At 49.4% G+C, this 25126-nt stretch overlaps 1 protein-coding gene across 1 annotated transcript in view; it reads right to left on the reverse strand.

Annotated features, from left to right (window-relative positions):
• Window positions 1–1325: 1325 nt before the first annotated feature.
• TMEM131 (transmembrane protein 131) overlaps window positions 1326–25126 on the reverse strand; it is a gene marked incomplete at its 5' end in the record, with an annotated part of 192115 nt that continues 168314 nt past the window's right edge. Inside the window, 10 exons of the mRNA XM_079721265.1 lie at window positions 1326–2388; window positions 3748–3908; window positions 4626–4723; window positions 5572–5668; window positions 5772–5893; window positions 6709–6874; window positions 9384–9533; window positions 9733–9857; window positions 16017–16144; window positions 18603–18778. Of these exons, the coding sequence (XP_079577391.1) occupies window positions 2104–2388; window positions 3748–3908; window positions 4626–4723; window positions 5572–5668; window positions 5772–5893; window positions 6709–6874; window positions 9384–9533; window positions 9733–9857; window positions 16017–16144; window positions 18603–18778 (1508 nt within the window). The 3' untranslated portion in view covers window positions 1326–2103. The remainder of the gene's footprint in view (window positions 2389–3747; window positions 3909–4625; window positions 4724–5571; window positions 5669–5771; window positions 5894–6708; window positions 6875–9383; window positions 9534–9732; window positions 9858–16016; window positions 16145–18602; window positions 18779–25126) is intronic.

A 25126-nucleotide genomic window follows, 5' to 3' on the forward strand; every position in this document is an offset into this window, starting at 1 on the left:
TGTATTTTTTTCCCTTTTCCAGGTGTATGGTGTTTCTTAAGCCTGCAGATGAGGGTCCCGTGGGGTGAAAGTAGGAAGGTGTTTGGGAGTTTCAGGTGATTCTTCCAAAGGAGCAAGTTTAGGATCTCTGAGATACTCTGAGGTAAAGTCTGCCAACAAAATCTTTTATTTTGTAAATGAGGGTTTATATGAAACTCAGCTGTTCAGTGGCTTTGTCACCTTATGAACTGCTTTGGTGTACAAAGAAAATCCCAAGCCTTAAACATGTCTCGATTTTGCAACTGCACACAGGAGCCCCTGCTAGTGAGACTGTACAAGGCCCAGGTCTGCCATGAGGCCGACGCGCCGGAGCTCTGAGTGGACAGGAAGCTGGTGTCCCAAGTCTCAGGCAGAGCATAGGCTGGGAAAGCAATGGGGCTGGTTCTGCTGAGCTTTGCTGCAAAGCAGAGAAAAGGTCAGACTTAAAATCTCTCTGTACGATGCTTCAACTAAACCACTCTGAGCTGGACGGGTGGATTTCTTCATCGTGTAATTGACCTCAAACGGAACATTTATGTCTGGCGTCTCTGGTTACCCAGCAAAGACTGGCTTTAGAGATTGGAAAAAGGAGGATGAGTAAAGGCAGCTGGAGCAGGCAACACTTTCTGAGAGATTAAACCAACTGCCCATGGAACTTGCCTGGTATCTGTATGGTCTCTACAAGCACCACTTGGAGGAGCTGTGGGAGTTTTGAAATTGGAAAAGGGTCAACATGCTTCTTTTCAGATGTGTGAACTTTTTTCTATCAAGGGCCTTTTTTTAAATATAAATTTATTTATTTTTGGCTGCATTGGGTCTTTGTTGCTGTGCGCGGGCTTTCTGTAGTTGCGGCGAGCGGGGGCTACTCTTTGTTGCGGTGCGCGGGCTTCTCATTGCGGTGGCTTCTCTTGTGGAGCACGGGCTCTAGGCGCGCGGGCTTCAGTAGCTGTGGCACGTGGGCTCAGTAGCTGTGGCTCATGGGCTCTAGAGCGCAGGCTCAGTAGTTGTGACGCATGGGCTTAGTTGCTCCACGGCGTGTGGGATCTTCCTGGACCAGGGTTCGGACCCGTGTCCCCTGCATTGGCAGGTGGATTCTTAACCACTGCGCCACCAGGGAAGTCCCTATCAAGGGCCTTTAGGGAATACTATCGAAATAATCAGAATTTAATTAGACCACAGTGCTTCTAGCCACGGTAAGTCCAACTCCACAGGATAAGGCAATGACAGAATGGCTTACTTTGGTGTGAGAGAATCTAAATACATGCACCTTGTGTGTAAAAAAAAAAAAAAAGACACAACAATTCAAGGCTTTTGAAAAAAGCATCATTTATTTCAAAGTACAACACAAAGTTGTATTTTTAAGAAATACACATTCAATCTTGTATCTCAAGACTTGGCTATGTGCATTTCAGTTTATCTTTAAAATAAATTCAGGTGTACAAATGTTACAGACCTCAAGTACAAACAGCACAGAAAACGCGTATGGTCTCAACCGAATGTTTTCACATTCATTTACTGTTCTTAAAGTTGACTTACATTTCTGTAATCTGCTTTTAAACCGAGACAGCCTTATTTTAAAAAAATACTCTATTATTTTTCAGCACAAAGTCCTCATACATTTTTAAAATTAGATCTTGGCGCATATTGTGAAATTATTAAAAACCAAACTTGGTAATTTAATGAAATTGTCACATGCCAGGACTTCTGAATCAACTCAAGTTATTTCCTTAGCTGTAATGTCAAATTTGTGTTCATACAGATAAATAAAGAATGGAAGAAGACAAGTGGTGGAAACTTGATAACAGTTAAGGTTTTCAGATGTACAGGTCTTATTAGAGTTTGTGGCTGAGTCCAGACTTTTCTCTAAAAGCACAACAGCAAATCTCGTATTATTATAATTGCAAGAAAGATCTGAAAGAAGCGAGTGGTACAAGCCTGCCCTGATGGAGTCTGTTTTGCAAAGATGAGGGTCGCGAGTGGGAAGCTCCAGCGTTAAGAAAGAGCCTTAAAAAGATGTCTCGAAAATGGGCATATCATGATCTAGACGAGGGGCCCTCACTTTTTTCTTTTTCTTTTTGCCTAATTTCAATTCTCATGAGGGAAGTGCGAATTAGACCAGGGGTCGGAGCTCCTCCTTCCGATGGTGGGGCTCCATATCCGCCACGGGTTGTAGGTCTGGCCCAGGTCATCGGCAGGGCTGGCGGCGGAGGGTGTGTGAGGAGCGGAGGGGCTTTCGGGGCCCATGAGGCCGATGCTTGGCAGCGCGTTGGCAGGGCTGGTGAAGGGGAGGGTGCTATGCAGGCTGCTGGACCAGATCGAGCTGCTGAATGGAGTGGAGGACCACAGGCTGCTGGTGTTGCCGAGGATCGGCTGACGAAACAAAACACACAACAGGGAGCGTCAGGCTCGAGGGAGGCAGGCAGGTGGTAAAGCGGCGACGGTTACGCTAAGAATGGGCTAGACCGCATGGTTCTTTCATTTTAGTTATTTTAAAACAGATGTTTTATACATGAAGCCACCTCAGAGTCTGGGCGGACGGTTCTGATGTTTTAAAGATGGGGCGGCAAGCCACAGCCGGGGGGCCGAGTCCAGCCGCCCGCTTCTGCGGCTGAAGTCGGCGGGAGGCGGGGCGGGGAACGCGGCCTCACCGGTGTGCTTAGGGCCGCCCTGCCACCTGTGCACCCAGGGCGGAGCTGGACAGGCTGCACCAGAAATAACGGCCTGCAAAGTCTCAACAGGTACCGACCCCGTTTTTTTTTTTCTTCTTAACATCTTTACTGGAGTATAATTGCTTTACAATGGTGTGTTAGTTTCTGCTTTATAACAAAGTGAATCAGTTATACATATACTTATATCCCCATATCCCCTCCCTCTTGCGTCTCCCTCCCACCCTCCCTCCCTATCCCACCCCTCTAGGTGGTCACAAAGCACCGAGCTGATCTCCCTGTGCTATGTGGCTGCTTCCCACTAGCCATCCATTTCACAGTTGGTGGTGTATATATGTCCACGCCACTCTCTCACTTCGTCCCAGCTTCCCCCTCCCCCTCCCCGTGACTGACCCCGTTTTAAAGAATGGTTAAGATGACTGTAAAACTGAGAACAGAATGATTACAAGTGAAGACAAACTTTGGAATCTATGAAGCTAAAATATCTACCATTAAACCGTGCACATCTAATTAATTTAGTTTTCCTGAGGATGAAGAAGTAATCACAGTGGGGTCATATTTGTCTGTCATGATTTTGTAAAAGCCGAAACCAGTAATCATTTTCCTTGGTAAGAACACTATTTTGGAGCATGATCTTTGCAGAACAGTTTAGCTGAGAAGCAAACAGATGCACTCTAGAAAAGCTCAAGCCGAGACACGGGTGCTTCTCGGGATCAGGCATATGCCAAGCTCTGGCACCGTCTGACTCTGGAGGTGGTGGGACCTGAGACGGGCGACCAGCCACCCTGCGGTCTCATTCACTCGGGAGAGGCTGAAGTGAGAGGATTCAGACGTCAACCCCCGGCTGCTCAGCCTTTCCTCCTGTAACTAACTTCCTGACCGTCACGGCTCTGAAGAGTGAAGGTCACTTTGGCAGAAATGAAGACACAGCAGCAGAGATGGTGAAAGTGCTAACCCACGCCTTCCGAGCTGCTGTTTGTCATTTATACCTGTCAGCACCACCCAAGGGACAGTGACAGCAGTGATGACGTGTGAGCAGGTGGGGCCCAAGCCCAGTACTCACTGTGGCCGTGTGGGTCGGGGAACCGGAACTGGCTGGCCAAGAAGGGCTGGGCTCGGTCGCTGGAGAGTCCCAGAGGTATGAGGGGCCACTGCTCAGCTCGTTCCAGCTCCTCTGTGAGGCCTGATTGCACGATCGCGATAACCCGAGCTTGCTGAAAACTTCTGGAGGTGAGGAAGCAAAGGCAAGTCCGTGCTGGATCTGGCCGTGCTCCCCCCGGCAGGTGGGGCGTCCACTCAGGGGTCTGCATCCCACCGCTGCTCACCTGGAGCCATCCCACCCCCTCCATCAGCTCCCACCACATTCGGGGAAAACAGGATGCGGGGGGCTCTTCTCCAGACCCCAACACGCGGTCTGAAGACCTCACCCACACCTATCACTGGACGGTCAAGTGCAAACATCACGATCACAGCTAATGTGAAATTCACACGGTTGCCCCTAATTCTGGACAGCAGAAACATAAAGAGCCCCAGCATGGCCAGGAGTCACATCTCAGACGCAGAAGCCTTTCTTGCAGCTCTTAAGTCAGTTCTGCGCAACACGAGCCAGCTGGGACCCGCAGAGCATCGAGCAGACCACCGCACCTACGGGCTGGGGTGCCGAGCGGACAGGGGACCCTTCTGAGGGCCTCTCACTGGGCCTCCTCGCACCTGGGCGGCTGTGCCAGACCCCGTCCAGGAGAGCACGGACAGACCCACTTCCCTGGAGTCGGCCCATCTGCTGCCGCCTGACTGCACTGATACAGGGAAACGCATCCTTTAAACGTGTCCACTAAGTGACCGCCGTGCGTTCCTCCACACGTGAAAGTGGACCCTATCCTCCCTCCGTCCTTGTCCACAGGCTCATTAGTCACGGGTCTAGTGTTAAAGTTAAACACTCACCACCAGTTAGGTTAAAAGAGTTTCCAAAGGCCGAGAACGAATTGAGGGGTGTGAAGTCAGGGCTGCTGGGGTTGCTGACGGGACTCCACAAACCCGAGCTGAACGTTATAAGAGGAAAATGCAACACACAAAAATGTGATGGTTAGTGGAGGAGATCCATCACGCACGGCTTCACACACAGGAGGCGCGGCTTCAGCTGGGGGCTCACGTATTACAGGCAGAAGTGGGGACTGGAAACGCCTTCCATAACACAAAGGAGGGGGGCACGGAGGAGCTCAGAGCCCAGGCTACCCTGTCGCGAGCTGACGGCCTGGCTCAGAGCAAGTGTCATGCAGAGAAAAGAGGCGTTTCTTCCTCGTTTCCCTTTTGGTAACGGAAGATTTATTAAAAAATGATTTCAAATCTAGGATTAATTTCCTTTTAGTGTCAAGCAGGTAAAACTGGGACTCTACTGACAGTTATAATCTTATTGTCATCGTTCTTTATCTGGGAAAATGAACCGAGGCAGTCGCTGCATGCCACCAGGCCACTGTGGTTGCTCTGGGTCAAAGAAGTGGCCTGTCCAATAATTTACAATAAACTGCCTAGAATTTGTTCCGTGTCCTTCCTCTCGAGTGCGTTTTTGTTCTTCTAGTTCTAATGATCGGATCACATCCTTTTCACAACAACCATGATAACGGATTTCAGAAGAGACTCAGAAGGTGGAACACACGTCTGTCTCCCTCTCCGCTGGGGCGGAACATGTCGCGGCCCCTCCTCCTCAGGGAGCCAGGTGGGAGCACCACTCAGGGCTCAGCCCCACCCAGCGGAGAGGCTCCTGACCGCCTCCGACAAACACCTGCTTGTCGCCTAGGGGCAAACGCCTCGAAGCACACATACGATAGAAGATGCTAAACTGGCCTGGGAAACCCTCCTGCCTTCCCCTGTTAACAAGAGCCAAACGCACCTGTCTGAGCCATCGCTGTCCACGGGAGTGTGTGACACGCCAAGGCTGCTGGAAAAGTCTGTTTTGCTTGAAGAAACCTTAGCAAAGCCGTTCCCACCTGAAACAACGGGCTCCGAATCAATCAAAGCAGCCAGGCCGCAGGGACCTCCACCAGGCCCGAGGCCCAGCGGAGCCTGGTCTCCCAGTGCCAAGCCGCTCACCTGGGCTCTTGTCGTACCCGGCCGTGACTGCAGCAAAAGTGGGGTTGCCGTTCTTGCCCGGGAGCGAGGCTGCTTTTGTCAGTTTGTGTTTGCTTCCATTTGACTGCTTTGTTTTAGAGTCGCTTGAGGGAAGAAGCAAGGAGAGAACAGCTCAGTCCTCGTGGGCAATGCCCCGCCCCCAAGGGGGCCCCCCGGGGCACGTGTCCCAGGGCCTGCGAGGGAGCCGGGGGACAGCCCTGGGCAGCCCACAGGGCCTGGCCAGCCCTCAGGAAATGCTCTGTGGCCTGAGGCTGTGTAGCCTGGGGGGATGGGTTGGGAGGGGGAAGGAATGTGGGAGAAAGGTAAAATTCCAGGTGTGGGACAGAGGCAGGGGCCCGGAAAGGAGGCAGCCCCGTCCTGGAGGGAAGGCCGGGCAGTGGGACGGAGTGGAGCGTGTGGGCAGCCTCTGTGCGAGGGCCCGGGCGGCCAGTGCCCACCAGGCCCGGGGCCTCCCACCTCTTCCCACACGGGCAGGGTGGCCGTGGGCCGGGCCGGGCGCTGCTGCGTGTGTGGGAACAGGTGGCCCCTGCTCGAGTGTCATCACCATTGGGGTCACTGTCACTGCCTGGCAGGAGCCCTCCTCCAGGTCCCGCCCTTAGGCTGCTACGCTCACCCGCCACAGGTCAGAGGGAACGACCCGCAGACCCATTTCCTTGCCCACAGCGCAGCTGCTGTGGGTCTTCAGCCCTCGCTGAGTATGCTCCTGGCTCCTGGCCTAGAGCATGACCCTGGTGCCCCTCGGGCACGGGTGACCAGTGGGAAGGCGGCGCCGTGGGGAGGGCGCTGAGCCCGCCGAGGGAAGAGGCGAGAAGGGATGGCCGTCTGCGGCCACCGAGGATTCCCAACTACGGGGAGCAGCACCGGGTTAGCGCGGCACAGGCGGGGGCCGCGGGCCTACCTGCTGGGGCTGCCGTTGACGATGCTGCTGTAGCTGCCCCTGGACGTGAACGGGCAGGGCGCGGCGGGTGGTGACGGGGAGCTGGGCGGCGGCGAGGTCTGGCGTTGTTTTAGGAAGACGTCTGCGTTGAGGGTTTGCAGAGAGAGTTTATAAAGGCTATCGGTAGCTGGAAGTTAAAAACAAAGGGTCTCAATGTGATACTTGGATTTTTACCCTTCAGTTTCGGTTACTTCTGGTGTTCTAGCTGGTGCTATGCAGGACTCAACTGCTTCTAACAAGAAAAACCTACAGCTGTCATACGTGTTCTGTTTAAAGAAAAAAAGGGAAGTCGTGTCTCTCTCTGCATTCTGGGCCTTTCCGGGAATCACCGATGTGACCCACCTCCTGGCTGCGTTCTGCAGGCCCTGCCAGAGGGCGCGGTCCTCTCCCTCCCACACCTCAGGCTGGGAGGAGGCCTCTCCACGCCCCTCAGGGACGGGCAGGTGGAGTCTCTGCCGGGACCTGAAAGCCTCTGTGCTTCCACACAGGTCTGAACTGCGCAGGTGCGGGGCCCAGGAGAACACCCCCAGCTCCTCCAGGATGACCCCCGCACTCCGTGGGCCCGCCTGGTGCGGTGCCGCTCCCGGTCCCTGTTTTACAAGGATAGGAACTCCTACTATATTCCTACTGCCCTTTAAGGCACAGCTGTTTTAAAAATTTAAAACAGAAAAACTTTCAGTGTCACAAAATAATACTGATTCTGCACTCACCGAATGGAAACATATAACTTGTATCCAAAAAAGGTACCACTTCGCACATCTATGGTGCGCACCTGGGTGCTGCTCCAGCTACTGTGATGCGAAGTGTGAGGAAGGGGCCCGGCCTCTACGAGCTCGGCCTCTGGAGCCCCCAGACTGCACGGCTGCCCACTCGCCCGTTACCCTGGCCAACACCCGGCCGGCCGTCCCCCTCGTTTCTCCTCCCTGCCCAGCAGGCTTTGCCCAGCTCGGGGCCTATTCCCCTGGCCCCCTCCTGGCGGGCCTCTCGAGCCTTTACAGTGAGGGTGGTCAGCTCTGCTCTCCCCCCGTGGGAGGGCCCGTCCCCCTCACTTCCAGAACCCAAGCCGGCTCTGCATGGTGGTTCCCCTGCCCAGACCATTCCCTCCAGCACCAGGTGCTTCTCCCAACAGCCTGGGGGCTGGGGCCTGAGTGAGGCTACGCGCGTTCCGCGCTGTGTCAAGGCCCCGGCCCGCCCAGCACCGCCAAACAAAGCACCCTTCTCTTCGAAGGCGGAGTTGTCTCATCTCCAGCGCCACTGTGCACCCGCCCTGGTGACTCTCTGCCCCTGCCCCGTGGTCCTGGCACCTATCCACGACCCATGTCCACCTGCCCCACTTACGTGGAGAACCCCTTCTTCACCTGCTCCGGGGTGTGCTGGCCTGATGCCCACACCCTCTTCCCTGCAGGATACCCCTCGGGCTTGTGTCGGTGCTGATGCCGGCACGGCTTGCGTTTACTTCACTGGGCCCCAGACAACCCCATGAAACCGGCTCCCTGGGCACGTGGTATTTACTCCCTACACTGGAATGCAGCTTCCTCTGTGCAGGAACCACCCCAGTCCCAGGGTATAAGCTGAGGACCAATGTCCAGCTGAAACCTCAGAGGGGACCCAAGGACTCCAAAGCATCAGCCTGGACACCGGGACAACCCAGAGACTTGTTCAACACTACTTGAATGACCAGGGATTTTGGAATATATCTCTCATCTCAGGCAAAAAAAACAGTACTATAAGGCACCAGAAAGTTTCACAGCAATTACAGGGCTGCAGGTTCTAACCCATCTGGAGCATCTCTTTCCAGTATGTATTTACAAAGGTGCGTGTTTACCGCACACCTCACCCGAGTTTCCGAGTTCCTCGCCCTCATTCAACTCACCACCCCCTCTGCTCTAAGCATCCTTCGCCTCAAACCTGGTGCGCGACCTCATCTCCCTTTGGCACAAATGGGCCAAACGGAGGCCATGCTGACACCTCGGTGTGGGTAGACAAATCAGCCCTAAGGGCCTGGCCCCCAAGCCCTGCCACCAGGCCCTCACTGTGCTGGTCTCTGTCATCTTCTGTTCCAGGTCTTAAGTTTCTAGAGGGCGAGGACCTCCACCCTCTTCTAGGAGACGGTGCTACTTTCACAATTTCCTGCAGGCCTGACCGGAGGAACGAGGTCAAGGGGCTAGTGAGAGAACCAACATGGGTTCATGGAAAAGATGTGGGTAAACTGGGAATAAACTGCATTTTTACAAAAAGCAGTTACACTGTAAATGTACGAGAAACTAGTCAGGTGAGGGGCTGCTGAGGTGACGCTTTCAGGAGGCGGTACTTTGGATGATTCACTGCTCTGCGCAGACCTTTCCATGCCCTACACTCGGCACTGGGGTGCTGGCTGACCAGCCCTCTGAATCGTCTGCTGATTTCTCTGGTATAAATACTCCCACCACGGCCGATTAAGCTACAACAGTTTAACGACTAGCAGACTATATAACAGCAGCTTTTGCTGGCTGCTACGAGCCGGCTCCGGCAGACTAGACGCTGGGTCTCCTTCTAAAGCAATACGTGCCCCGGCCATCCCCGCCGCGGTTCTCCGGCCCAGAGCTGGGTGGGCTGTGGGTGTGGAGAGCCCGTGGTCTCCAGGTCACCATACTTACAGCTGCCGGGCTTGTGAACGGGCACGGAATCCCACTCTGGCGGTGGAGAGTCTTTTTCACCTTCTGAGCTACTGGTGTTGCCTAGTTCTTGACTATTTGGGAGGAATTTTGCTAGGGCAGGTGGCCTGTGATCCATTAACTTATTTGCACCTGTACAGAATTCAGAAAAGAAGGCTGTTATGGAGGATAATTCCTTTCTTTCGGGCCAATTTCAAAGAACCCATTGTCTTCTAGTGAGAACCCAACCGTAGCCGTCCTATGACTGGTAACTGCTGACCGATTACTGCCAACTCACAACTACTAACACAACGGATCATGAGGGCATCTGTATGATGAAAAATGAAAATACCTTTTGTTTTCTGGGAATTTCGTGGTTTGGATCCATTTGTCAATGTAGTTGGAAGAGGAATCTTGGTTGGGAGATTTCGACGCTGTTTACTTTCCAAAGGGGTGGTATATGGCAGCTCTAAAGAACTGAAAGACAATCAAAGGTGGAACATTCAAACGCAGCCCTTTGTTTCAGAGCAGAGAGGAGAAGCCACTGATCCCGCTACAATTTCAACACCTTCTTTTACTCATTTGGCCTCCTGAGGCATTATCAACCCACAGTCCTGAGGGCTGGCCGCATTCCAAGCACCTCCAGTACTGTTCAGGAGACTCGCACTTGCAGGTTTATCCTCTGCTATTCTGAGTGTGGACAAGGAACTGAGGTCCATTGTTTAATAGTATGTAATGCGTGGGAACACCTGCGTCAGATAAGGTGTATGACGCTGTTGGCACAGACTAGCCATTTAGGAGGTACTAAGTGCAGTCATCCTGCTGGTGAGTGAGTCTCACCTGGCAGCCAGACTGCCTGTGGGACTCCGAAATATGGAGATTCTGAAGGGTCTCAGGCCTAGAAATGCCAAAGGTTCTGCTACTCAAAACCTTGAACGCATTTTTCTCACAGACACTGTGTACTGACCAGGGCTAAGTTCCTGGGTGACCTACAAAACCCCAAGAGCCCATGGCAGAATAGCAGGACTGCTTTATTTGCCTAAGGTGTAGGTTGAGTGGGGGAGATGAATATTCTTCTTTATTCTTTTTTTTTTTTTTTCTTTTTTTGCGGTACACGGGCCTCTCACTGTTGTGGCCTCTCCCGCTGCGGAGCACAGGCTCCGGACGCACAGGCTCCACAGCCATGGCTCACAGGCCCAGCCGCTCCGCGGCATGTGGGATCCTCCCAGACCTAGGGCATGAACCCGTGTCCCCTGCATCGGCAGGCGGACTCTCAACCACTGTGTCACCAGGGAAGCCCTCTTCTTTATTCTTGAACTCAGGGTTCATCTTAGGCAAAAACTTAAATATTATTTTTATTAATCTATTTAGAGTATATTTCTTCTAAAATATTTAGAGGTAAGCTTAACATAATAAACATATATAAAGAGGACAATGAATTGGCTCTGACCTTCCTGTCAGCAAGGCAGCTGGGCTATTTTGAGTTTCCACAGCCTGATGAAGAAAACATTAAAATGTGCCGAGATAAGCAATCTCTAGGAGAAATGAACTTGGGGAGATGGCCCTCATAAAGTAGCCTGGTGAACAATGGAAATGCATGGACCCTAAAAACCTTTTTTACAAAGCTGCTTCTGTGCTGCCCACCAAGATCAAGTCGCAGGCTTGGGAGGCCTCTGACAGGAGGTGGGCTGACACAGTCCAGGAAAAGGATGTCTTCCCGGAGAACAGTGGGACACAGCTGACAGAACCCAGTGGCCCAATGAGAATTCTTCCAAAAATCATCACGCGTCTCCACCGGGCTCCTGGTGATGGCTGCAAAGCTGTCAGTTTAAGGCTGAGCCAATAGCTTGCTTTTCATCGAAAATCTTACAAAGTTCACCGGTCGACACAGATGTTCTTAAAACGGGTACGTGTCTGGCATTTTCCACTGTAGCGCACGTCCTGCCCCAGCCCTCAGGCGTGTGACTTCCACGTGCCGCGCTGCCCCCAGCCTTCAGGTTCCTTCTGCTGCCCCTCCAAGTTCGCACTCCCTGGGGGGCAGCCAATTTCTGCTGGGCTTGGGGCCAGGCACAGACCACGCTGGTCCACACCAGAGTGCAAAGGTCAGAACGGGTCAGGCTTTCTAGATCCAACGGCACCACCAGCACCGCCCCCCCGGCCCCCCGCAAAGGTGGTAAGTACGTGAAGCATGACTTCATAAACAGATAAATTTTTTTTTTAAATATAGTTTTTTAAACATCTTTACTGGAGTATAATTGCTTTACAGTGGTGTGTTAGTTTCTGCCTTATAACAAGGTGAATCAGTTATACATATACATATGCTCCCATATCTCTTCCCTCTTGTGTCTCCCTCCCTCCCACCCTCCCTATCCCACCCCTCTAGGTGGTCACAAAGCACCGGAGCTGATCTCCCTGTGCTATGTAGCTGCTTCCCACTAGCTATCTGTTTTACGTTTGGTGGTGTATATATGTCCGTGCCACTCCCTCACTTTGTCACAGCTTACACTTCCTCCTCCCCATATCCTCAAGTCCATTCTCTAGTAGGTCTGTTAAACAGATAAATTTTAACAGAGGCTCTTTACAAACATTTTATAAGGTAGGAGGTCAAAGGTCACTTTCATTCTTTTGTTTCCTTATATTTCATAATTTTTCTATAATAAAGTGTTAGTATATTTGGAATTAGTGTAAGAGCTAGCCAAAAATTCGAAGGGTTCGGTTAACCCACATAAGTAGAATTTTAGGTGGGATAACAAACTGACATGAAAAAATCCACCGTGTACGGGCGAGGCTATTAATGCTGCAGTTTTAGAAATCGTCTGCCCTTGCTACTTCTGACTGACAGGGTTATTTAAAAACGCCACCTTTTAAAAAACAAAGGCTCCCCTGACAGAGACACCCAGACCTCTGGTAGTGGTGGTGGTGGAACTGGGTGGGTGTGAACTCTTTGTAAGCAAGTCGTTTATAAGTGTGGGGCTGGGGACTGTCTATACAAAGCTTCACTCTGCACCACTGTGGAGTTAGTTGGTTTTTAAGAAAAAAGGTGCCAGACAATGACTTTACTTCTGCTGACTCATACTTTCCTAAGTTAAACCAGATCATCTCCACCAAGAAGCCTTTTTTTTTTTTTTTTGCGGTACGCGGGCCTCTCACTGTTGTGGCCTCTCCCGTTGCGGAGCACAGGCTCCGGACGCGCAGGCTCAGCGGCCACGGCTCACGGGCCCAGCTGCTCCGCGGCATGTGGGATCCTCCCGGACCGGGGCACGAACCCATGTCCCCTGCATCGGCAGGCGGACTCTCAACCACTGCGCCACCAGGGAAGCCCCAAGAGGCTTCTGAATAAAATGGATAAGGGCCAACTTAATTTAGGTGATTCCTTGGAAGAGAGAAGAACAGAAAGCTAGCTGGGATGCTGACGTACGCTCCTAAGTTTCCTGCTGCTTGTGTCATACTCAGTCCCTGCCCCGTCTGGGGGAAGAGGGGAGGCAGACAGCTGAGGGCAAGGTGAGGGCTTTCCCAGTGCTGAGGGCCTGGAGGCCGGTGTGTGCACTGTGGCACCCACGGCCCTGAGCCGAGTGCACTGTTCAAGCAGACTCTGACAGAGGGTACAATGATTCTATAACACATTTTGCTTATTTTAGATGATTACATTTAAGTTATGTAAACATACGTTGATAAACAGAAAACAAAAGAATCAATGGATAGCTGGTATCCTAAACCAGGGGGCCCTGCGCCTTTCCTGGTCTCCTGAAGTCCTTTTAGTGTCCGACATGTCTCATCCCCTGGCATCTCTGACCTAAAATACAGTCTTCTGGAGGTCTACAGACCCACTTCTACAGCGTATAAGCTGGAAAAAAAGGGGGAGACCAGATCTCTGCCCCGTAACCCTCTGCCCCACACTCACTCCTAGTGGTTTTTTTGAAGCCAACTCTTGGGAGTTAGGGAGGATGGGGCTACACAGGCAAAGACCACGTGGGAGCCACTCCTCTGGCTTACTACCACTTACGTATTGGGAAATGAATTCTTCAGCATTTAAGGATTTGGGTCTTCTGGCCTGGAGGTGATATAATGTTCCAACAATACTGATAACATTTAAAGACTAATTTTTGATAAAGCGAATGTGAGCTAAACCCACAGATTTTACTATTTAGAACATCAGCTTTTTGGCTAACTGATATATAAATGCTTTTTCCCCACCAGGTAAATCTTCCAAAAGAAAGTCATAATATATGCCTTATTAATATCTTTTTTAAAAGTGTGCACCTATTTCCTTCAGATATGTGGAATCACATATAACGCGCTGAGAGCACTTCTTAGGTGACAGGAACGTCAGGTGTCACTGGGGCGGGACCAGCACAGGACAGCACAGGGCATTTACTGTCACAACCGAGTGGAGACAGCAAATGGCTCTATTCAGAGGCCACCTTTCTGGTTATTAAAAAAAGGTCTTGGGCTTCCCTGGTGGCGCAGTGGTTGAGAGTCTGCCTGCCGATGCAGGGGACACGGGTTCGTGCCCCGGTCCGGGAAGATCCCACGTGCCATGGAGCGGCTGGGCCCGTGAGCCATGGCCGCTGAGCCTGCGCTCCGCAACGAGGGAGGCCACGACAGTGAGAGGCCCATGTACCGCAAAAAAAAAAAAAGTTCTTGAACTCTGAATTTGACTGATGTACTAAAAGATTCTGACTCAAAACTTTTATCCCTGAATTCAGAAAAACACAAAACAAGATCAGTGAGTTTAAAGAGATTAGATACAGGAGATGAGAAGACCAGGGTTGATATAGATTTCTCCAGTTACAAAAGACAATTTAGAGCACGCTGCTTAAACTGTCTTCTGGTAATGATTTCTCTGTTAACTATACATCAAAAGGACATGAGTTAACCACTCTAACTGCCTCCTAACGGGGGCTGGAGAGCGGGCAGCTCTGGCTTTGGGTTTACCAGCAAACTCAACATCCCTGCAAAGTCAGGGGCATCAAGCGGAGTCGTTTACAAACTTTCAAAGTCAAATCTGCTAACGGCCAACTTATTTCATAAAAAAATCAGAATATGACAGAAATCAATGGAAGAGGGATGAGAGGATTAACATGTACGTACGATCTGTCTTAAAAATACTGACCTCAGGCATCAAGGAGAATAAACAGGGCAGGTTTGGTGACAGCCGCCTATGAAATGGTTTCATTAAGATAATTCTTAGAAGCTGGGTTTTAAAATTTATGATTATAAGAATGATAGCATGACTGTCCATTCTCACAAAATCTCAGCATATGTAGAAACTAGAGTTTTTCATAATTTGGATTTTTTGCCTCAGTTACTTTAAAACACCTGATCAGTCAACTAAGCCTGAAAAAGGCCTAGAAGAATAATCCCTCGCCACTAGACGAGGGTTAATTCCTGTCCTGGGGTGCCAGAACATTAGCACCAAAGTACCTCAGGCTGATTCCTCTCAGGGGAGACTCAAGTGTATCAGCCATTACTCCACTTGACATTGCTTCTAACTGGGTCAGATCGTTCTCAACGAATCGTGGGGTGAGGTCACTTAAACTGACATTTTGCACAAAAGGGTAACTTTTAGGTATAAATACTCTGTTATTAATCACTGCCATATCCTGTGTTATTTCATAAGTTCAGGGACAAGGTTAAATTTTACTGCAGTAATCACTAATTTCTTATTAGCTTCTGGTTCTACATAACAGACGGCCCCTGTCAACTTAAGCTGTATAATCTAGGGACAGAGTCTAGCTTATTGATGTTTTTGCAGAGCTCAAGTTTTATTCCTAGAATCAGAGTAAGAACAGACCCGCAAAGCTAAGGGCAATTCTAATGATAAATGTCTTCCTTTATCAATTTATACCTAATTCCCTCAACTTCCTGGGTCGATGCCCACTTACCACACAAGAAGGCAAATACTGGCTTCCACGCAGATGGCCATTTTAGATGGTGAGCTAGAAAGGGCATTATTAACCACACTCAAACTAGGATTAGTTTACTAGACAGACCCAAAGTTTAGTAAAAGTACGAAGTAAACTTGGTAACGAATAACCCCATAGTTCAACTCATTCCCTGACCTGGGGAAACATTCTGCAGGTCGCCCTCCCTGTGAGGCCCACAGGACCTGCCCCACGGGAACTGGACGGGAACTACTTCATGGTAGAACTGTCTGATAGTCACATCTGCCCTGAGCACTGTTTTTTTTTTTTTAAGGTTAAGAATAAGTTCTCCCAAGTTTTACAGAACAGAATTCTAGATCCCAATGGCAGCTCTGGGTTAGTGAGCAGACTCAGGGCTCTAGCTGAGAGAAGTTATGCTCGTACCTGCGGCTAAAGCACCAAGGCCATCTCTGTGCAGAAGTGAAACGGCTCTCTGCCTGGGAACAGATCACCAAAGTACATTTTCCTCCTCCATTTTCACAAGTAGCTTTAACCCTGACTTTTATACTTCTGACATCGGAAGCATGTGGCTGTCCCTCCCCAGCGACAGCGAACGCTGGGCATTAGAAAAAACCCCAGAGGAATGTCATGAGGTATGAAGCTTTTGTTGCAAAAAACCCCCTAAAAACCAACCAAGCAAACGAAAACATTACCTGGTTCTCACCAGTAACTTCTTTTACATGCCTCATTTCTCTGAACTCATTTTTCTTACCTGGGTTTCACATCTGTTGGGATTTCTTTCTTAACATTGAAGAGTTTTTTGCTTTTCTGTTTCCCTTGAGACATTTCATTTTCATGTTTTTCAGGCATGGCTTGTTTTCCCTTTTGCTTTTCTGTATCCTGTAAAAAAAAATTGACACAACTGCTGAGAAGGATTAACAAAAATGCCTGATATATAGTCCTATCTGAAGGCAGAGACACAAAACCAAACATGTAGTAGATACACACATCACATGTATAAAAATGATAAGCTCCTTTCTTCAAATCTCTCTTTATTGTGGGTCTGTCAATTTTTCAGTCTTTGATTTACTATAAATTATCTTTTGGTGAGTGTGAGTTATAACGAATGTCACTTTAACTTATACTCATATCCTGACTGGGGTGGGTGCTGACAGTGGAAGCAACAGACAGGTAGCTTCTTGTTTTTAAGCACTGGGGAGCAAAACCTTGCCTTTTGTACAAGAAAAGTTAAGTCAGGACTACAATACAGAGTTACACACCACTGGCGATGTGGCCTGAGAAGGCCACAGACCAGCTGCATCTCAGAGCACTGCTGCCCCTGGGTCCTTGACCAGGTGAGCACGGAGACCATACCGTGCGTTTCAGAGTAAGGTGATGCTGCCGCAACACCCAGGCGTGAGCCCCGGGGGACTTGTCTCTAAACAGGGCAGGTATCGGTTCAGGCACTGGTGACCCCGCCCGGGAGCCGCCTGTGGAGCGGGCGTGCACTGCTCATGCGCAGAAGGACCACACACAGTACAGATGGGAAATGAAGAAAACAGAAACGTGGTTCTGTGTTCAGGGTGCATAGGGCCAATCCGGGGAAGACATACCCGGCCGAAGGGCAGAGCTGTGGGTATGGGGAGGGCTCCCAACACTGGGCAGATGAGCGTCCACCCGACAGCATCCGGCTGCACGGTTCTGGCAGCCTGGATTTTAACAGGTCACACAGACCGATCTATTTAACTGCAGAGAAAGGGTAAAACAGCCTCCTGCCCATACACCTTTTGAGACTATTCTGAGTCATGCGGTAAGTATTTCCGGAACACCCGACTCGTCAAGAACTCTGTAGACCATGAGCCCCTACAGGACAAGAACCTGGTTCTTTTGTCCATGGCTGCTTCTCAAGCACCCAGCACTCAGGTACTCAACATGTATTTGCTGAATTCATGGGTAGAATAGGATTGGAAAAGACATACATCCAAGAGAAAATGACCTCCCAAGATTGAAATCCAGTTGGGAAGAAAATGCAGAAAACTGGCAAACAGATCAGTCACAAAGAGACAAGAGCACACGAACTCTACACAAGAGTGCTGAGGGGGAGGCGTACAGACTGCTCAGTCGGAGAAGGGTAACAGGCACGGAGGCCGCCAGTCCTGAGCTGCGTCTGTAAGGAAGCAAATGACAGGGCAGGAGATGGGACAACCAGGAGAAAACCAACAGCAGAGAAGGGAGAATGATGCCAGTGGGTGCACAGAGGGGGTCCGCTGGAGAGGGGCCACTGAGGAGTGGTTAGGAAAATGCCGGAAAGGCAGAAAGGAAGTGGGGCAAAGCTGTGGAGCAAGTCTGTGCTGAGAACTCTTTCCAAATGCTTATTCATATCAGAGATGGCTGGGACCCCACTCGAGGATCAGTAGCTGGCATTCTGCTCCGCTGCAGTCATCTGTCACAGAGGAGATACGGGACACAGCGCCAGCCCCATCCCTGACATTTGGCCCAGAGCACCCGCCAAACGCCAGGGATGCACAGGGGAGGGCGGCTGGCCAGAAAGTGTCACGTGTACATTTTATTTTAAAAATTAATATATGTGGACGACACTGCTGGATATCTTTAAGAAATGATTTCTTAAGCCACTAGATTACAACTGATAAAGAATTCTGCTCTACAATATTAAAGGCTCTATTTGGATCATTTTAAATTTGAAATACAGTTATTTAAAACTAGAAATGCCAGAACAAGTACAGCCTCACTTTTCTGCATACCACTTATAACTCACACTCCCTGACACAGTCACAACAGTAACATTACCCTCCATTTATCTCATGGCCACGGTGTCTGGACATTTTGCAGTGTTACCTCTGATGCTCGAGGCCCCCCACCCCCGGGAGTGGAGGATGAGGAGTGAGGCGGCCTCCCGGCATGCTGAGGTGCGCTGGGTGGGTGCCCGGCGCCGGAGGCCGCAGTCCCTGCTCTACCTACTACCGGGGCCCACTGTAGCAGCGGTGATCCGACAGGACATGGCCAATATAATCCATCAAAGTGACAGAATTTCTCCTCATCTTCTTTTGATACTTAAAATCTGAAACAATTTGCATGAGCCAGGGTCGTTACTATTCCAGATGGTCCCTAACTTTCAAGCTGTGTTTCCAATTTCTAACTATTTCACCTTATTAGCAGGCTTCCTAATTTGTTCCCCGGGGGAAGTGAAGACATTCACGCCCAGCGCTGTGGAGCTTCCGCAGGGGAGTGACTGCCTGGGCGTGTCTGTGCACTCTTGAGCACTAGCCCTCAGAACGTGTGCGCGTGTTGAACACAGCACGTTCACTGTGTGTGAACCCTGATCTATGGGCCGTCCTACCTCCTTGAGGAGCGGGTCTGTGTCTGGGTTGGAGGTCTCTGTGGTGGTGGAGGAGCTGTCGTCGTCGGCCAAGGAGTCCTTCAGCTCGTCTTCCTGGGCCTTTCCCTTTCCCTTCTTCTCCTTTTCCTCTTGCTTTTTAGGTGGTTTTACCTTGCGCTGAAGAGGCTTTCCTTTCCCTGGGGATGACAACCAATGTAAAATGACACTTGATTTTTAAACAGCTTGGAAAACAAAGCCATTAAAACTTTTTTTGAAGAGACTGAACTCTGATTAATAACTGTTTCTTTCTCTACTTCAGTTCTTCTCTAAAGCTTTTGAAATCATGTTTGACTTTTTGATTAGAATATTTTAAAAAACCAGCTTTCTTGAGGCGTGCGTTATATACAGTAAGATACACCCATTTTAAGTGTACAGTTCCATGAGCTTTGGCAAACCCACAAATTGTGACAAATCTGTACGTCTCTCAGAAGACAGCTGACCCTTGAACTGCGGGGGTTAATCGCTGTATAACTTAGAGTGGGCCCCTCTGTACCCGCAGGTTCAACCAACCAGGGACCGTGTAGTACTGCAGTCTCTACTGCTGAAAAAAAAAAAAATCCATGTATAAGTGGACCCGTGCAGGTCAAACCCTTGTTGTTCAAGGGTTACCTGTACTTTTTTATATCCCGGAGGGTGATGTAGCTTTGAAAAGTCACAGACGTGAAAACTAGAGATCCTTTCAAATCTTTCTGGAGATGGGAGCCTGAAGGTGACACGCGATGAGCTGCATGTATGTCACCTGCAGGGTGCTGAGAACCCCGGTAGCTGGGTCCAAATCCCGGTTCTTCCCTAACTAGCAGCGTGACCTTGGTCTCTCATCTGCAGACTGGGGGAGACGACCTCACAGTGTTGTGATGAGGAATTACATGAAGCCCTTAGGACAGTGCCAGGCATATAAGAACCAGCTAATGTTATATATGAACAGAGGGTAAAACAGAACTACGAAAAGCCTATTATTTTATTTTAATTTTTTCAACCTTAGCATTTTATATATTTTTTTATTATTATTATTTTGGCCACGTGGCATGTGGGATCTTAGCTCCCCTACCAGGGATCGAACCCACGTCCCCTGCATTGGAAGCACAGAGTCTTAACCACTAGACTGCCAGGGAAGTCCTATTATTTTAAAAGATGTGGATGTTCCCAAGACAGATGAGAAAACAACCCTCGACACATCTGAGTGCCTGCCGTTTCCCAGGCAGTGCTGCGTGTCCTGGGAACACAGCGGTGAACACCAATAACATAACGCCAAGAGCCCTCTCGTCTGCGGCAGAAGGGAAGGCGCCTGTCCTGCTCTGGCCCTGAGAGCCCTCGGATTTCTCAGAGTCTGAGTGTCCAGCAGTTCATGCTGAAAGCACTTCAAATTTTCCCGCATGGCCGACATTAACCCCCGTGCAATGTATTTCTCACCGGAAATTATACCTTTTTTATCATGATCAGGTTCATTACCTGTAGAAATAATCTGTATTCACAATAACCTGAAACCTCCTTAATAAACAGAAAAGATCTGGAAGTGATTTAAAAAAAAAAACTGGACTCAAATTTTGAAGCCACAGATGTACAAATAAAGGAGAAAAGGAAACAGCAAACCAGTAGTTAGTTAAAAAATCTTATTTCATGAAAGAGTAGTTTACACTTTTACCTCCAAATCCCCATCTTTTACTGACTTCTTAATACGCTGCCCGTGGACGTCTGTCCCCAGCACCTTATAGAATGTAATTTTGGCAACAGCCCAACTGTCAGTGCGGGTGACCTCTAGCCCCTCTCATTCTACAAGACCTCTCGGTTCCACTGGACTCTTTGGATTATCCCCCTCCCTGTCCCTGCTGGAGCCCAACATCATCACCCTCTTCCGGTACTGTGATTCTTCTGACACCTGGCTTCGTCTTTGCTGGTGTTCCCTGGAAATCTGCCCTTGGAACTTCTTCCCTTTCCTTTCATATTCTCCTTTGGGGCTGAGCTTTAATTAATTTGACATAAGCAATTCAAATCTAAAACGTCCCAAACTGAGTTAAACATTCTAGAAACATCTCTTGGGTTCTCAGTCTAAAATAATGGTTCTTGCACTTTAGAACAACCTAGGAAGCTTTTAACGAACACTGCTCAGGGCTCCACCCCGCAAGATTCTGATTAAGTGGTTCTCGGTGGGGCTTGGGCGTGGGTATATTTTGAACAAGCTACTCTGGTGGCTCCACTATGCAGCCAGGCTGAGGATCACTGCTCTACAGTACCAGCATCAGTCCAATCACCCAGGCTAGTGGCTACCTCACTGTCATGTAGGATTTCTGCTGCTGCTTCTTTCCCAAGTTCAAAAGTTGGTGGGACAGGAGAGAGTGCTCCTTCCCTAGAGAAAGGACTAATGATCTGAGTGGATCAGATGGACAGGCCCACATGTACCCGTAAGCAGTCCCTGCTCCCTGTGAGGCTGCACGCTCGGGGGTGGCGTCTGTCTCCCTCTTGCCACTGGCAAGCTTGTTCCCACGGGTCTCTACTCTTCCTCAGGGCCCCCAGTTCTTAAAGTGTTTTCCCAGACCAGCAGAATCAGCATCACCTGGGAACGTGTTGGAAATGCAAATTCTCAGGCCCCTCTCTAGGTGTACTGAACCAACCCCGGGGGGTGGACCCGGCAATCGGTGTCAACAAGCCCTCTTGGGGACTGGAATGCAGGGCTGATCTGAGAATCCTTGGCTTGGGCTGTAAATTCCACACAGATTTATGAGACCTGAGCTGGGCACTGCAGGCACAGGATCGGCTGCCTTGTTTCCGGTTTCTCGTGACCTCCCATGGGAGTCTCAGGAGGAAAGGTACCCGAAGTACAGAGTAGAATTTGGGCAATTCCGAGCCACCTGGATGAAATGGTCCAAACAGCCCAATTCCACCATCACGTAGCCACTCAAGTGGATTCCACCTCTAAAACCTCTAATTCCTTTCTTACGTCACTCCCACTGCCCCTTCCTCAGCTCAGGGCTTGCCTGTGCCTGGCCTACTGTCACGGACTCATCTTCCTGTTGTCTCTCCTTCCACCCTGCCGACAGCATTACTTTCCTTTTGAAACACTTCTTAAATACAAAAACTTGCTTCTCTCTGTTTTCTACAGGATGACGTTCAAACTCCTTTACAGTCTGGACCCATCTGTCTCTCCAGGTCTGCTCTAGCCTTGTCCCGAGCCCTTCCTTAGCCCTTGGCCCATCGTGGAACATTCAGTTTCCAGAGGCCAAGCTACCAGTTCACACCCCCGTGCTGTTGCTGGGCACAGAAGCAGGAGTAGGAACCTGGGAAGTGGGAATAGGAATTCTGAGGGAGACTGCCCTCTCGAAGACAAATTAACTCAATACACAGTGGAGGAGACTGGAGGTCTCCTAGCCTTATGGGAACCATGACTTAACTGATGCGTGATCAGTAACAGAAAATTAACCCATCCAAGTAAAGACGGTACAAGCTGAAGGGAGAAGCAGCTTAGTAAACTCAAGAGTATGTTTCCAGCAGTGACCAAAGGAGAAGTATACCCGACAGGAACGAAAGGTTCCTCAGGCTTCACACCGCTGCCTGGATAAACTGTCCCCGAGGCCACTCACCCTACATCTACCCCCACCAGCATCGGCGAGCAGACTCCTGGCTGAGGCTGCTAGCTGACCTACTGCGGTCAACGCTCACCCCTAGGCTCCATTCCCTGTACAGTCTTAGCACCTGAAGGGCAGAGACTAGGCCGCACGCAGCTCTCCATCCCCAGAGCCTTACAAGGCTCAGCATGCAGCAAGCGCTCAGCCAGTGTCTGCTGAGCCGCAGACGTGAGTTTCGTGCCTTTCTGAACAGTGAAATACACCAGCAGCGTGACCTGCTCTGAGACTTGCTGCCCCAAGTCCAGAAGCTTCTCCATCTCAATCCTTCAGGACAACTTACCCAGGTTTCAATCCAGAATCACGCTTCACTCCATTTACATAACATTCTTGAAGCGACAAAATTATCAGACTGGAGAAATGATTAAACCTCCTCCGGGGTTTAGGCCTGGGGGAAGGGGGCAGTGGGAGGGAAGCGGGTGTGGCTAGAAAAGGGCCCATAAGGGATCCCTGTGTCTTGACGGCATCAACATCAGTATCCTGGTTGTGACGCTGTACTGCAGTTTTGCAACATGTTATTGGGGGAACTTGGGTAAAAGGTACAAGGGATCTCTCCGCATTATTATCTGCAACTGCATGTGAATCTATAATTACCTCAAAAGTGAAAAAAAAAAAAGTGTGTATGTCTCACTGAAATTTAAAAGCAAAAAGTCCCCAAGAGGTCACATGTGACCAAGTCATGGCATGTTCATGGCGTGGGTACTAATCCTTGCTAAGTACATTAATCCTTCAGAACACATCAAGTGTTGTTTACTTCTAAGAAGCTAAACACATTTTTTTCTTTTGCAAATAACAGGTCCATTTGGCCTGAAAGCCACCCTTCCAAACTCTATTCCAACTTTTTTCTCAACATGCCAAGGACTGGATCTCTCATTCTAACCTCTTGTCCATCCGTGAAAAATGGGAGATTTACAAATGTCTACCTCACAACTGACCACTGGTCCACCCTATTCCACTCACTGAAACAAACAAAAGGAACATAGTTCACGGAAGTGGACAATGATCTTCTGTCCAATTCTTATAACACAGACACTCTAGGCATAATTACCTGAAATGACAGGCTGCATTAATTACAAATCCCCTATTCTTAGACACTTAGTTTCCAGTTTTCACTATTATAAAACATGAGGTATGTAAGATCATCTCCTGATGTTAAATTTCCAGATATGAGCTTACTGGTTTTCAAAGGACGCACGTGCATTATTTTATTTTTATGGCTTTTGACATACTTTAGAAAACTGGCTGCTTTCTGCAATCCATGAATACACAAACTTCTTTTTAACATAGCTACCACTGAAAAATTTTTTTCTGTATATAATCTATGGCTCCTAGGCTACTGATACTTCTAGAGATACATAATTTGAATGCCCAAATTAGAGAAAGTGAGGAAAGTCATTTGACAGGTTAAATTCTAATCATCAACAATGACCTAGAAATCAGAAGATAAGCCTGCTAAGGATATGACAATGACCATGAGAGGCTGGCCAGTGCTCTTATGTGACAAGCTCTCTTGCCCTGGTCTTCATGTCCTGACTCCAGGGGGCAAGAAGAGGCCTGATGTCCCTGTGCATCCTTCCCCCCAAGAAGGGTTGGCCATGGCTGGCTGGAAAAGTAAACCTGGGGTGCCTTCCGAAGCCTTAACCATCTATCTCAAGCTGCCATCCCCAAACACACAAGTTCTGTTATGAAGTTTCAGACCTGGAAGGGAAGCAGGCGGTCCTGCTTGGACTCTCTGCATAAGCTTCTTCTCCACCTAAGTTCCATCATGGGCAGGAAGGTGGTGGAGAGGTTATGGATGCCTAACTGGCGACTGTGAGAAGTGGTACTTTATTGCTCCTTGTGTGTGTGCTTCTGGGGTAGGAGGCCTGAGAGTAAACAAGAGGTGCAAGTCAGAAAGTGGGCCCCAAAACCCACCTCACACTGCTGACAGGTGACAAGCACTCATCCAGACTCAGTGGGCGAGTATGAAACCCTGCCACCCAACTCGGACAGGGGCTACTTTCTGCAGCTACTGCATCTTGGTGAGATGACAGGGTCAGCTCTCCTCAAAATGAGGTATCCGGTTGGTGGATGCTCTTATAAATGGTCAGAATGAAATAGTTTCTTCATTACTTTAAGGCCTAATTAAGTATATATTTCCTAACAGTTGAGAGTATTCAGAACTCTTTATTGACAAAAACCATTTGTCCCCACCTGCAGGACCCCTGGGAGCTAACCTCAGTGGGTACAAGAACACGAGGCAGGCTAAGTGTTTGCGACCGAGCACCACACCACCTGCTGCTGACGGGTCTGGCATCTTCACCTAACAGTGATGCTCTGACCCTTATGAGATAATCCAACCACAAGTGACTGTATATACACCCACAGGCCCCACAGATGCTGTGCATGTGGGTGAGGCTGAGCGTACATCTAGGAGGCATGATGCGGTGGGGAGTTAAGGTTCAACGTTACACGGCCAATATAAAGCATCTGTGTGAAGAACATTCCCATTCTCTCTGCAACAAAGACACAACGCCCAGTCTATCACCCAGTGTCCTCAGATTCCTCAGCAGGACTTCAATGCCAGCAAAGTCTGGTTTTTCAGATGAACTCTCCTGCCTCCTTTTCCTGAAGGAGAACTATATAACGATGCTTCCCTTTGGACTTAGCTGCCAGGAAATTTGCAGCTCAATTTAACACTGAATGGTAACAATGAACTTTATTCTAGGTTTTTGTTGAGATAGCACCATAATTAAAAACAAACACATAAAACATCGAAAACTACTTTCTGTCTTTGATTCACTGTTTTACATGTGCTTTAATCCTTTAAACCACCACTAATCATTTTAAAAGTAGGCAAACTATGAATTATCAATTTAAAAAAATATG

Source organism: Hyperoodon ampullatus (assembly GCF_949752795.1).
Source record: "Hyperoodon ampullatus genome assembly, chromosome: 15".
Classification (NCBI taxonomy): domain Eukaryota; kingdom Metazoa; phylum Chordata; class Mammalia; order Artiodactyla; family Ziphiidae; genus Hyperoodon; species Hyperoodon ampullatus.